This window comes from Scardinius erythrophthalmus (assembly GCF_964197995.2).
Source record: "Scardinius erythrophthalmus genome assembly, chromosome: 12".
Lineage (NCBI taxonomy): Eukaryota > Metazoa > Chordata > Actinopteri > Cypriniformes > Leuciscidae > Scardinius > Scardinius erythrophthalmus.
In genome coordinates this window covers 24,556,968-24,572,199 of record NC_138232.1, presented here as the reverse complement: position 1 = coordinate 24,572,199, position 15,232 = coordinate 24,556,968, and the positions used below count along the sequence as shown (strand labels likewise).

At 40.1% G+C, this 15,232-nt stretch overlaps 1 protein-coding gene across 5 annotated transcripts in view; it reads left to right on the top strand.

Annotated features, from left to right (window-relative positions):
• Positions 1-15,232, top strand: part of LOC308700123 (SEC14-like protein 1) — a 395,381-nt gene that overhangs the window by 356,098 nt on the left and 24,051 nt on the right. For 2 of the 5 annotated variants that reach the window (XM_081381510.1, XM_081381512.1), the window contains exon 16: positions 2,739-2,765. The exons of the other annotated variants lie outside the window; for them this stretch is intronic. In XM_081381510.1, the coding sequence (XP_081237636.1) occupies positions 2,739-2,765 (27 nt within the window). The remainder of the gene's footprint in view (positions 1-2,738; positions 2,766-15,232) is intronic. 5 annotated transcript variants of the gene reach the window in all.

Sequence of the window (15,232 nt, the reverse complement as noted above, 5' to 3'; positions counted from 1 at the left end):
GAAGGAGAAAACAGGATGTGGCTTTTTCTTGTACTATAGTACATCGGTGACTCATCTGTGTTTCATAATCATTCATCATGAGATTGCATGTCCTTATCCTATGAGAAGACGCCTCGCTTAATTATTCACAACAGCACGTGTTGATTTCCTATGACAGATGCTTCAAACAGTGAGATTGCAGTATGTGAGAGATGCATTAATGGATCAAAAATGAGTGTTTGTTTTTCCTTTGTGAGAGTTTCTGCGTCGCATAAGTTCTCTTCAAAAGATCCTGAGTCTTTGACACAAACGTGATTCATCCACACTGTGAGTGTAACTGGTCTTAACAGCTTTTAACATATCAAACGGCTTATAAAAACAGCAAAATAAGCCTCAAAATGTCTTAAAGATGCAACAGCATGTTCATGTATATTTTCGATGGAGAGAACAAATACGAACAGGTGTGCATTTATTTGTGCAGTAAATTATAGCTGTCACAGGATATGTATGTATTTTTGTAATTTACGGTGAGCTTACAAAACAGTGTGTATATTGTGTTGCTTGTAATGGTAATTTGCAGCGTGCATTTGCGGCAAGCTTTGCTTTTAATGAGAGCTAAATAAAACTGTCTGAATCAGAAGCCATTGCTGTGTTGTCGTTCTCCTATGGGATCAATATCCCTTCTAAAGTTTTGCGGCCATGGATCAAAAAATAATAAGCGTGAAACAAAAATTGAAAAACACATGTAAAAATGTATTGCACAAACTGAAAAAAATTATGCAAAATGATCAGAATAGCAAACAATGTGGTCACGGATCAAAATATAATAAGAGTGAATCAAAAAATAACAAGCATGAATAAAAACTTTAAACACATTAAAAATTATTTAGCACAAAACCTAAACTTATGTTCATGCTTTCTTAAAAATGATGTTTTTCTTTTGGTTTTATTACCCTGTACTTTGTGCCCTCTTACATTTTCTGCTCATGTTTTACTCTTTTGTACGTTTGTGCTGTTTTTCTCTTCGCTCTTCTTTCCATGTTCTTTTTCTTTTCCAAATGTTGCAGTTTGAGTTACCTCAACATGTCTTTTACAATCATTTAACCCGCCATCGGCAATGCTGAAGTCACTGTTACAAACTGACAGCGTGCAAGACTGTCATTATGTTTTACTCTTATAAGACGGGTACACTTTCGTGTAGTCTGGCTTAAAATGTATCTTATACTTTCGTTTTTTGTGGCACTCTTCCTCTGCCATGGCGCTCCTGTTTCTAGATACACTGAACTGATTAATTCGGTTCGGGAGAAGAGATAAAGCCCACCCACAGTGACAATTGATTGGTTGATTTACCGAAACAGGCCAATCAGGATGCTCTCTAGATTACATGCGCTTCATGGGCACACACGCACAAGGTCTCTTGCTCTCGCTCCCTGTTTGTATTTATTTATTAATGTCATGCATTGCTGTTGATCACCGGTAAACTGAAGCGCTTCTTTACTATGTTAATTAACTTAACCAAACGCTTTTTCTTGATAACAGACTGCTACGAAGTAGAACACACCGTTGCCATGAAAAACTGAGCTTTGCTATGGACGCAGGATTCTAACCGTAGAGATGGAACGGACTATTTTCTTTAGCGGAAACAATACAATCGTTTTTAAATCAATAAACTCCTTTTTAAATCAATATTTTGTTTTTAATTGTTTTGTTTTTTTTGGTCAAATTATTGATTTATTTGGTGGGTAGCCATTTAATAAGCGGGATAATGTAGAACGAGGCGGTTGTTATAGCGAATACAACCCCTTCAGGCTGATTCAAGACCCCTCCGCTTCGCGTCTTGGTCCCGATCAGCCTGTCGGGGTTGTATTCGCTATAACAACCACCTCGCTCTACATTATCCCTTACATATATATATATATATACATACATACATACATACATACATACATACATACAAACAAACAAACAAACAAACAAACAAACAAACAAACAAACACACACACAAAATAAACGTAATATTACAACTTAAAATTACACACGCAAACCTAATTTTGCTAGTCATGAAGCTGTAACTCCATTGTTGATGCACTTATCCCGTAACAGGGCTCTAAAACACAGTTGTACAAAGAATTCACAACATTCTTTTACAGTTGTCTTCTTATTTTAATTTTATGTAGACTATATTATGAACTTGAGCTGCACATGTAGCACTTAACTGTATTTTCTTTTTCAAAAAATTCTAATCATATTTCAAGATATTCAAAACCATAATAGCGAACATTAGAAGTAAATGCATCATAGCATCTGAAGTGTCTCAGCTGAAGTAAATAATCTTTATTTATCGGTCAAATTTTCTTATCGGGCTGATAACGATAACATTAAAAATGAACATATATCGGGCGAAACCGACATGGTGGCCGATATAGCATATTGTGCATCCCTAGTCCCTAATTTTTTCATAACTGCCTAGTCATTGCCATTTTTAAATTTTATTTGAATTAAAATAACACTAATGTTATTTTTTTTATAGATCTGGTCATAATGTCAGCGTCTTTATTTAAACAGGCTGTTACGTTTTTGTTATGTCTATCTATTTTGCCAGTATTATTGCCATATTAAGGTAAAATGTTTGCCATATTAAGGTAAAAAATAGAGCGAAAAAGTAATGAGCAGTGTCCAAGCCTGCTGCTGCTTTTTTTTCTCTCTCTCTCTCTCCCTTCTGCACACGACCACCTTCCTTTCTGTTTCTCCCTGTAAAGAACGGCTTGCTGCGATGTGCAGAGTTTGTAAGTGAACTTGTTTGCCGTTAGCTTAGCGACTGTGCTGTGCTAACGGATTGTGATTGTTAGCATTATCATGATGCTAACAAAGCTCTGTTAATTCTGTCTGCTCAAACACGCTTGGCTTGAGTTTCACCCTCTTTCTCCATTCAGTGTACGTGCATGCTGCTGTAACACAGCCGACGAGAGGTTATAATAAGCCTACATGAAGATTTTATGTGAAATTTCAGCATGTTCTTGGCTACTTAGTTCAGTATTTAGTCAAATTATCTGCATTGTCCATTATTATGGTAAAAATTCATTGTATGTCACTGATTCTTGAGATAAGGGACAAAACATGTCCTACACACAACATGAAAAAATAATAATAATAATCTAAATAAAAGTAATTAAGTTACATCTGAAGGAAATCTATATACTCAGGGCATTCATTGCTTATATTTTAAAATAATATATTTAGTATTATTTTAAAGGTAATCTTCATACTCGGAAGATGCATGCAATGTTACACATTGTGTTACATGTCACAATGTATAACTGCCAAACAATGTGTTTAAACATGCAACAAATAAAAAAAAATATACACTTAAATTGAAGGGCAGAGATATATAAGATATCAAACAATACAAAAAGTAAAACTTGAATTCAATTTTCCTTTCATTTTTGTCAATAGTTTGAATTAAATCTTAGTATTTTTGTTGTTTATTAAGGCAGCTAAAACTGAGGGGGAAAAAACTTCACTGTACAACACATGGTTGAGATGGGAAAAATTTTCAATCTTGTCAACTCCGTCAGATGTCAACTCCATCTGGCTTTATGTCTGAAGAGTTGACTTGTAAATTGATAGAGCTGACAAGAGCTCACAACAACTATTTATAAAGTGATATAATATACAGTACTAGTGAAAAGTTTGGAAACATTATTTCTAATGTTTTTGAAAGTAGTCTCTCATGCTCACCAAGCCTGCAATAATTTGATAAAAAATACAGAAAAAAACAGTAATATTGTGAAGTATTATTATTATTATTATTGTTTCCAACATAGATAATAACTGAGTATTAAATCTGCATATTAGAATGATTTACCTCTGTACAGATGAAACTATGCCAATTTATCTGTACAGAGTCACCACGTGGCTACACGGACGCGATAAATAATTCTGTATTATACATTTTATTATACAAGGCCAGACAAGTAGTTTGTTGAGGGTTGATTTGTAAAGAAGGACTACATGCTTGTGCACGGCGTCGGTGTTTGCGCAGAGGTTGCGTAGGTTTGCGCAGAGATAACTGATAATCGTTTGCACCTTGGAACCTATTTCCAAGAGTGCGTTCTCGAGCCACTGGGCACTGTTTTGTGCGAATGGGCAGCCGGAGCCGTTGATGGTTTTCTGTTAAAATGGTGTCGTGTTAACGGCCCCTAAGTTAACAACTAATGATCTGCGCAACGGAAGTGAATCAATCAATTAATCTATCACTGTAAAGCTGCTTTGAAACAATTCGTATTGTTAAAAGCGCTATATAAATGAAGGTGACTTGACTTGACTTGATTTCTAAAGGATCATGTGACACCTAAAGGAGTAGTTCACTTTAAGATGAAAATTACCCCATGATTTACTCACCCTCAAGCCATCCTAGATGTATATGACTTTCTTCTTTCAGACGAAAACAATCAGAGTTATATTAATAAAGACCCTGAGCCTTCCGAGCTTTATAATGGCACTTTATTTTACTACAAATAAAACCAAAAAACCTTGGTAATTCGACTTCTTTTCAAATTGCAGTTTCCAAACTTTTGACTGGTACTGTATATATTTAGCATATGGGGAATTATTATCATGTTTTTTCATGATTTTATTTACATATATATTTGGACTGTTTTACATGCCTTATATACATAACATCTTTACATCTACTACAGACTTGCGAACACACACAAACACACACCTGTTTGTAAGGACATTTATTGACATAATCCAATCCCCAGCCCATTACCCTAACTTTAACCATCACAACTAATGGCGCTTTTCCATTACCAGTACCAGCTCATCTCGACTCGACTCGCCTCGTCTTGTCTCGGCTCGGCTCGGCTCGGCTCGCTTTTCGCTCTGTTTTCCATTGCAGATAGTACCTCCACAATAGTACCTGGTCGTCATAGCGACAACGCAGGAAACTGCCGTGACATGATCTTCTACGCGTCACTACGCTGATTCTCTGACCAATCAGCAGTCTGCCGTGTTTTCACGTCACATTTTAGTATTGCCTCAGCTCGCTCAGAACCTCGCCGGAGGTGATATGAAAAAAAGTACCTGGAAGCAGGTACAGGTACAACTTTTACACAGTGGAAAAACAAATAAAGGCGAGTCGAGTCGAGTTGAGGCGAGCTGGTACTGTGTAGTGGAAAAGCGCCATAAGTGCTTAACCCTTACCCCAACTTAAAAAAACAGCCCTTTAAAGTCAACATGAAATCTTAATTGATGATTCTTTTTTTTAATGGAATATTGCAGTTTTTATTATAAATTATTTATTCATGCTCATCATTTTTTTTTTTTACAACCTGTCACTCACATGAGATCACAGCAATAGCAAACCGTGATGTAATGAATTTCCTCAAAGAGAGCAAACATGTCCGATGCCAGTTTAGTCACTGCCACTGCTTAGGTCATGCAGGTCAGGCACAAATAACATTTACTTAAAGGGTTAGTTCACCCAAAAATGAAAATTCTGTCAGTAATTACTCACCCTCATGTTGTTCCAACCCCGTAAAACCTTTGTTCATCTTCGGAACACAAATTAAGATATTTTTGATTAAATCTGAGAGCTGGCTCACGCCTCCATTGGCTTCTAAGACACTATAACTTGCTGGCCCAGAAAAGTTATTAAAGACATCGTTAATATAGTCCAAGTGACTCCAGTGGCTCACAGTGATGCTAGATTTGAGACTCTAGGACAAACTGTCTAGGAGTTATGAGCAATTTAGTAAATTTGGTCATAATAGCGCCACCTATAAGTCCTTGTATCTGAGTAGCGAGCAATACTACTACCATTTGACCAAGTATCACGTCTCTAGGCCTTACGGTTTTGGCTGCACGATGCGTTTTAGGGAAGAATAATAATAATAAAAATCAGCACAATTACAATAGGGTTTCAGCATTTCATGCTTGAACCCCTAATAAGAAGAGACGTTTTGGACAGTTATAGCGCCAGCTATTGTCCGATCTTCACGAAACTTGGCATGCTTCTTCACCATGTTCTGGCACATCTGCTCATCGATTTTTGTGAAGTTTGGGGTTTTCCCTTAGGTTGTATAGGCTTTTGAGTGTTTTTTTGTCCCGCCCCTTTCCTAAATTACCCTGTTACAGCCAGGCAAATGCAAAAGTTCAACTTTTTTTAGATAATTATTGATCTGGAGAGTCCAGAGAATTGTCCTAGACTGGTTTGGTTCCAATTGGCCGAAAAACCAGGGACTAGTTCGCAAAAGTAGGTTTTTAACATAATTATTAATATTTAATGAACGGTTTGATTGACAGCAATGGTTCTTGAGGCAAAGTTGTTCATCATGAGGAGATCTATCAAAGGATATGCTTATTGTGTTGATGTGTGCAAAGCCACGTGATTACAGAGGGCGTAAACCTTGTTAGCGCCAACTAGTGGTCGATTTCTTTCAAAATTCTTACAGACCTCTAGGGCCATGAGTCGCACATGCCCATTGAGTTTCGTTCTGATCGGCCTCCGTTAACCTTGTCTTAAAGGTGCTCAAAGTTCATTGGCCGACGGCGGCCATGTTTTTTGAGATACGCCAATGTCCTCATAGACATACATGGGGCCTTGGACCAAGACACAGCATACCAATTTTCAAGTAAATCGGACTAACGGTCAGGTGGTCATAGCCCTTTTTATGTTTTTTTTTTAATGTTATAGCGCCACCTAGTGCTCAATCTTCGCAATTTTTTTTACTGTGACCTCATATTGAGCTCTTACATATTTGTACCGAGTTTGGTGAAAATATCTCATTTCGTTCACAAGTTATAGCCATTTTAGTAAAATTAGCTCCGCCTCCTGCAAACGTTTTGACGCCCCTTAGCAACCGTGGATCGAAATTTCAACTGTTTTTCGATAATTATTGATATTCAGACTCCAGAGAACATTTCTGCACTGGTTTGGTTCCGATCGGGCGATAAACCAGGGACTAGTTCGCAAAAGTAGGTTTTTGACAAAATTCAAAATGGCGGAAAATTTTCCCAGGCGGAAATGAAATCGGAGTTATGACCAGTTTCACGCTTTTGGTCGCTATAGCGCCACCTATGGGCCAATCGGGGTCATACTTTGATAGGTTCTCCCCAAATTGAGGACTACCATTTGGCCAAGTTTCAAGGTTCCAGCTCTTACGGTTTGGTCTGCACGATGCGTTTTAGGGGAAAATAATAATAATAATTAAAGCTGCAAGCAGCATTTATCGGGGTTCAAGCAGTTAAGGCCTTTAAGGCCTTTAAGCACACAAGCATCAAAAGACAATACGTTTTATTTAGCAAGCATTTAACAACTGCCATCATAGATTCAAAAAAGTCAATTTACAGCCAATACAGGCAGTTTACCATAGGAAATATATGGTTTTAAAGCGTTTTTACAGTTATAGCACCTTTTTGCCTGAGTCTTCTTACAGTCTTGCCTGATCTCCACCACTTTTATTAGTAGTACTCAAAGTGTGCCCATATATATGTGTCAAATTTGTTGTAAATATGTAATTTTGATAAGGAGTTTAGACAATTATATTCAGTGGCGTAACGAGCCAACACCTGGCCCTTAAATAGGATTATCAAGGCGGGCCCCTTGATGACGCAATTGATGACATTGATGACATTGATGACGCAATGTCCGCGAGTAGGCTACCATGAATAGGGCAGGATATGATCATACACAGCATATAAGAGATGAGATGACTAACAAAATCAGGAGGAGCTTACGCTCACCAAAAAAAAAAAAAAAAAACACTGGTGACAGTGCACCATAACACATTGTTAGGCCTAGGTCCAAATACATAAAAAAGATGCTCTCTTACATTATAGCAGGATTTTCCGCGTTTTCCTATGTGCAACTGCAAAGTTGTCGATTAGATCAGGATTGTGTGCACGGGCATTCTCAATTGACCCTTCGCAGGGAGTTTGATTGACAGGCGATCTGACTAATCATAATCCGCCATTTTGTCCCACAAAGCAGTCAGGAGAGTTAGTAGATTAACTTTGGAGGATTTAAATTTGAAAAACAAAGTGTACTGACGTCTTAGCACTTTAAAACAACATTCCTTTTATGTTCATTCATGTTTATTTTAATGCTATAAATTAACTAGAAGGAAGAGATGATCGGTTCACGAGCAGCTTTAACTGAGCCTTGAGTCTACAGCGATCTGTCAGACACATTAAAGAGTCACAAAATGGTATTTATTGTTTAAATGTCTCTAAAAAATGACTACATTTGAAAGGTGAGACTTTTGGCGCTTTTCCATTACCAGTACCAGCTCAACTCAACTTGACTCGACTCGACTCGACTCGGCTCGGCTCACTTTTCGCTCCATTTTCCATTGCAGATAGTACCTCCACAATAGTACCTGGTTGTCATAGCGACGTCACAGGAAACTGCCGTGACTTAATCTTCTACGCGAGATGTTTTTTATTCAGGATACTCCGTCTGGCGCATGCAATGATGACGCAGTGAATAGTGACGATTCTCTCTGACCAATCAGCAGTCTGCCGTGTTTTCACGTCACATTTTAGTATCACCTCAGCTTGCCCCAGCTCGCTTAGAACCTCGCCCGGAGGTGGTACGAAAAAAAGTACCTGGAAGCAGGTACAGGTACAACTTTTACACAGTGGAAAACCAAACAAAGCCGAGTCGAGTCGAGCCGAGCTGAGACGAGCCGAGGCGAGCTGGTACTGTGTAGTGGAAAAGCGTAATTTGTTTCATATCAAAAGTACTTGTCTGTCAGCGCGCAGTAGACATGTGCCGGTATTCGGTAATGCGATAAATCGCGGTAATGAATATGCACGATATTGTTATCGTGGGCACTTCAAAATACCGTGAAAAATAATAGATCAGAATTTATATTTATAGAACGCGCATTAGCTTATTTTCAATCAACCGCTTAAACAAACACTGCGTATATGCTGCGCGAAACACGTGCGCAATGTAAACAATGTAAACCAGGGGTTCTCAAACTATCTGGAGATAGGGACCCCTCATAGGGCAGAAAAAATTCCAAGGACCCCCTCATAACCGCAACACAAATGTAATAGCTAAATCATGTGTGTGTGTGTGTGTGTGTGTGAGAGAGAGAGAGAGAGAAAGATGGGATAGGGGCAGGGGCATTTCTAGGTTTTAAAAACATCAGGGGCTGAGCCTGAAACATCAGGGGCTGGGTTACAAGATAACATGATTCGATACAGAGAATAATGTATATTGTAGGTCTATATACAGGGGACAGCCACACCAGCCCACATTACCCCACAGGCACGCGCATTCAAATTTGAGGTAGTTAGGGGGGTTCGGGGGCATGCTCCCCCTTGAAAATTTGGACTTCTCGGAGCTACATATGTGCATTTTAAGGTGTTTGAAGGCCCCCAAAAACTGGATAACAATAGCTTTAAAAGCATGTCAGTGAGCAGTAGCATAAATTATCAACCAGATAACAGATTCTTAAACATGAGAATGAGAATAAATGTTCAAATGAATGGTCCACACTACAAAATGGAAATGCAGAATGTTTCTTCTTATTCTTGACAATACACAATCACATATTCCAAACAGGAATGGCCTTAAATGAGAAATCTTTTAAGGATTATTTTGCATATAGATGTTACATTTCAATCAAACACCAGTGCAATCTTTTGTTTGTTTATTTTATAAATATATATCTATACTTATATTTTGCTTATAGTTTCTGTAATTAGCAAAGAACATCTGTGTTAAATAGGAATACATTGTAATAATGTTAATCAAGCTGACTAAATCATGGCTGTGCAGCAGTTCACACTCACAATAAAAATACAATATAATTGAAAACAAAGACAAGCTCATTATACAAAGGAAATAATATTACAGATCTAGACAAATTGGGTTGCTTATAGTTAAAAGAATGTCAAGAACGATCATTTAGGCTAGATGTATTTTTCACATTTTTGGTCACAAAATATTTTTTTTATGACACGAGTCAGTTTTGATGACTTTGCAATATTGATAAAATGTTAGAATATTAATAATGAAAAATTACGCAGTTTTAATCTCCCTTTTGGTTATTTCAATTCTTAATTGACGACAGAACACGACGTACATGCTCGTAGTTTCTTTTGCGTGATACAGGGCGCGCTGCATTTGCGCTTGATATTGAAGAGTGCGCGCTGCGAGCACACGGCTGATACGACAGGAAAGTTTTACTGACATATAGCAGCAAAGCAGCAGCAAAGCCAAAGCACAATGAAATAAGGCGACTTATGATTTCGGGGGTTTACATAGGCTATTGTCCAGTTTCATTTTTGTCAGTCAACTTTTCAAAAAACATTTAGGGCTATACTCAAAACATTCGGGGCTGAAGCCCCAGCAAAATCGTTAACGCATGTGCTGAGGGGGTGCTAGATCGTTGACGGGGGGGGGGGCTGCGCAATTATATATATATATATATATATATATATATATATATATATATATATATATATATATATATATATATATATATATATACACTATTAATAAATGAGCTAAACTTGGCCACTAAATATTTAATATTCAATTATTTTAATGATCACAATTAAAGTTTTAATTATATTAAATTGAACAAGCGCAACATTCAGCATTCAATCAAATATTCTAAAAGATGTATTAATTAATAATAATGTTATAATATGTGTGCGTACAACAAGCAAGATGTGCTTTTTTAAATCCGGTGGCGCGTGCATTGATTTTTATTACAGTGTCGGCTGCAAAGATGAAGTTGACGATCGCCATATTCGTAGTAAACGCGCCTGTAGAGAGAAATGCACATCATGGATTACATAATCAGAGAGTAGCCTTTTTCTTTTCGTTTAGAATTATTTTGTTTAAAGACATTTCAAGCTTTGTGTATTTGATGTATTTCTGATGTCTGTTTGAGGCATACGCTGAGTTTCGTTAAGTTAGGATGAGATGCGCTCCAGTTAACGTGCAGTGCAAGTGACCGCGCGGGCGCCTGCATGATTATTGTCTGTTATATTTGCATCTTATTCATTAAAAACAGGCAATTGGTTGATGAAAAATGTATTAAAATTAAGATACAATTTATACAAAACGAAATTCACTTTAAAGAAAGGCTTTCTACAAAACAAAACTTAATGAAGTGGTCAAAATCATATAACCCGCTCCACGTCTCTCGATATATTGCGCATTCTATCTTACTCGTGCTGTTGCACTTTTCATAAATCAACATAAACGAAACAAAATAACATCATAATATTTGAACAAATATGAAACTAAATGCGCTTATTTAATGGCTACAACAGTATAGTAGGCCTACAGACTCTCTGCAAACTGCTGCACATTCATTTAATTCTGAATTTTTCACAAACAAGTTGAAAGGCATTTGATCAAATCAAGTTCACGGATAATTGTGCGTGCATTTATTAATCATTATGATACTAAAATCATAACAAAGTAGGCTATGTAAATCAGATGAGCCCAGAATATGAACGCAACGTTCAACGCAACAAATGCATACACGTTAAGCATTTTCCTCCCATAGATTACCATTATAAGAACGCTTAATGTGGCTTAATGCAGATTAGAATGTCCCCTCATTATGGCGAAATTACGAGATATTATGTCGAAATAACGACTTTGACAGATTGACGTAATACAACAGAGTTTCTATTGGCCCAAAGTTAAAGCGAGGGAGTGCTGATGAACACAATGCGCCTGTTTAATTGGCTTTTATTCATTCATTAGCTGTAAGACGTGAAGTTAAAACCTGAGGGAAATGTTTTGGTAGATTGTAGACCTAATGTAAAAGCCGAATGTTCATTGGTCTAACGTTACACGCGCGGGAGTAGCCTAATGAATGACGATGGGCCCTGCACTTTCTCCGGGTATGTTTATATTTTATAGCGAACTTTCCACGGACCCCCAGGCAGTGCGCCACCCCACTTTGAGAACCACTGATGTAAACAATCCCCACATGAAGCACTGCGGCGCAGTGCGCACTAGAGTCTAATGTAAACAATCCTCACAAGGAGAAGAAGCATGGCGGAAGAAGGAACGCTGCTGTCGATTTATCCCCCTTCTAAAAGCAGGGCTGCCAGCTCTACGCATTCAGTGTGAGACTCACGCAATCGACACTTTTCAGACGCTCTCGCGCCACACATAACATCCATTTTCTCATGCAGAGAAAAATTGCGGCGCAAAGACACTGATCCCGACAGACTAGACAGAGCAGGTTACTTTTGATATGAAAATAATTCTCAGCTCTTATGTTCTGTCCATTTTATTATGAAATTCAGACAATAAATACCGTTTTGGCGCTTGTAAATGTGACGTGACCGATCGCTGTAGCGCCTCAGTTCAAGCAAACCGATCATCTGTTACTTTTTATTTAAAGATACAGTACAATTTACCGAAAGGTATTTATGCCTCATACATATGTCATGGTCACAAAAGACAGAAGCAATAATGCAAGTAAAAACTCAGTATGTTTATTGATGAGAGAAGTGAAAGTCCGGTAGTGGGTGAGCAGCTGATGACACAGGGACTTGGATGGTCAGCGAAGTGTCCGTGAAGTGAAGTGATGCAGACGTGATGACCCAAGTGAAGACGAAATCCAGGTGAACAAGAAACAGGAACGGGAACACGAACAGGAACGTCGACGGGAACAGGATCACACACGGGAGACATCAAACAACGATCTGACAATGAGAGGAAAGTGCGGTGAGGTTTTAAAGGTGCGTGAATGAGCTGCAGCTGGAGCGATGAATGAGATCAGCTGGATCGCTGATCAACCGGAATGAGTGGTAACGCCCACTCTCACACACCCAGACACACAAAACAACAGTTACACAAGACACGAAGAAAACAATGAATTTATGAACCGTGACAGTACCCCCCCTCCTAGGAACGCCTCCTGGCGTCCCCAGACTCCCTTACCTGCCGATTGTAATCATCAATAAGGGAGTGATCCAGGATGTCTCTGGCAGGTACCCAACTTCTCTCCTCTGGACCGTAACCTTCCCAGTCCACCAAGTACTGGACTCCGCGTCCCCTCCGCCTTGTGTCCAGAATACGATTTACCGAATATGTGGGTTCCCCGTCTACGAGTCGCGGCGGTGGGGGAACCGGGGCTGGCGGATTAATTCGAGAATAAAACACGGGCTTAACTTTGGATACATGAAACACGGGATGAATTCTCCTGTACACTGGAGGAAGGTTGAGGCGGACTGTCACCGGACTAATGATCTTGGTGACAGTGAAAGGGCCGATAAATTTAGGAGCAAGTTTATTAGAAACGGAACGGAGAGGAATGTTCTTAGTAGAAAGCCACACTTCTTGACCAGCGACGTATACGGGAGGCCTAGACCGGTGGCGATCGGCTTTGGCCTTGGTGCGCGCTCCCACCTGGAGTAGAGTCTCACGGGCTCTAGTCCAAGTGCGATGACACCTCTGGACGAAGGCATGAGCGGAGGGGACCGCGACTTCGGATTCCAGACTAGAAAAAATTTGTGGCTAGTAACCTACACTACACTCAAACGGAGATAGGCCCGTAGATGACACTGGCAACGTATTGTGTGCGTACTCCACCATAGACAATTGCTGACTCCAAGAGGAAGGATTCTTGGAAACCAGACATCGCAACGTTCTCTCCAAATCTTGGTTGGCTCTCTCAGTTTGACCATTGCTCTGGGGATGAAACCCTGAGGACAGACTGACAGTCGCCCCCAATAATTTACAAAACTCTTGCCAAAATTTGGACACAAATTGGGGTCCTCTGTCGGAAACCACGTCTGTCGGGAGGCCATGTAAGCGAAAGACGTGATTAACGACGGTCAACACTGTCTCCTTGGCTGAGGGTAATTTGGGCAAGGGAATAAAATGGGCCGCCTTCGAGAACCGGTCCACCACGGTCAAAACTACCGTGTTACCCTGGGAGGGTGGGAGGGCGGTGACAAAATCTAGCGAAATGTGGGACCAGGGTCTCGAAGGGACAGGCAGCGGTTGGAGTAACCCATCTGGAGGTCGATTGGAAGTCTTACCAGTGGCACAAACAGAGCAACCCAAAACCAAACTGTTAACGTCACGAGCCATAAGTGGCCACCAGAATCATTGCTTGACCAAAAACTTGGTACGACTAACTCCTGGATGACAAGCCACGTTGGAACAATGCCCCCACTGAATAACGTCGGACCGTAATCCCTCCGGTACAAATAAGCGGTTCGGTGGGCAACCGGCCGGGGGCGTTACCCCTTCTAAGGCTCTCTTGACCTTCGATTCAACCTCCCATACGAGTGTGGAGACAAATAGATTCTCGGAGTAAAATGCACTCGGGAGTAGCCAGGCGTTCGGAACGGTCAAAAATGCGCGATAAAGAGTCGGGTTTGATGTTTTTGGAACCCGGGCGGTACGAGAGTGTAAAATCAAAACGTCCGAAAAAAAGTGCCCACCGAGCCTGCCTGGAGTTCAATCTTTTGGCAGTCTTAATGTATTCCAAATTCTTGTGGTCTGTCCAGACGATAAAAGGTACCCCCGACCCTTCTAACCAGTGGCGCCATTCTTCCAACGCTAACTTGACCGCCAACAATTCTCTGTTACCAATGTCATAATTGCATTCGGCAGGAGACAAACGATGGGACAAAAACGCGCATGGGTGCATTCTATCGTCTGTGGGAGAACGCTGAGAGATCACTGCACCTACCCCCACCTCTGACGCATCAACCTCCACCACGAACTGACGTGATGGATCAGGGGTAATCAGGATGGGAGCCGAAACAAAGCGACTCTTAAGTTTGGCAAACGCAGCCTCAGCTGCGTCTGACCACCTGAACGTAGTTCTGGGGGAGGTCAAGGCAGTCAGAGGCGAGGCTAGTTGGCTGAAGTTGCGAATGAACCGCCGGTAGAAATTGGCGAACCCCAGAAACCGCTGTAGGGCCTTACGGGAATCTGGGGTTGGCCATTCCACCACAGCCTTAACCTTCTCAGGATCCATCCGTATTCCCTCAGACGACACAATGTAACCTAGAAAAATAACAGACTGTGCATGAAAATCGCATTTCTCCGCCTTGACAAAAAGCCCATTCTCTAGCAACCTCTGAAGCACTCGCCGGACGTGTTGCACGTGTTCCTGGAGAGAAGATGAAAAAATCAATGTGTCATCCAGGTAGACATATATGAACTGGTCAACCATGTCTCGCAGCACGTCATTGACGAGAGCTTGGAAGACTGCTGGGGAGTTGGACAAACCTAAGGGCA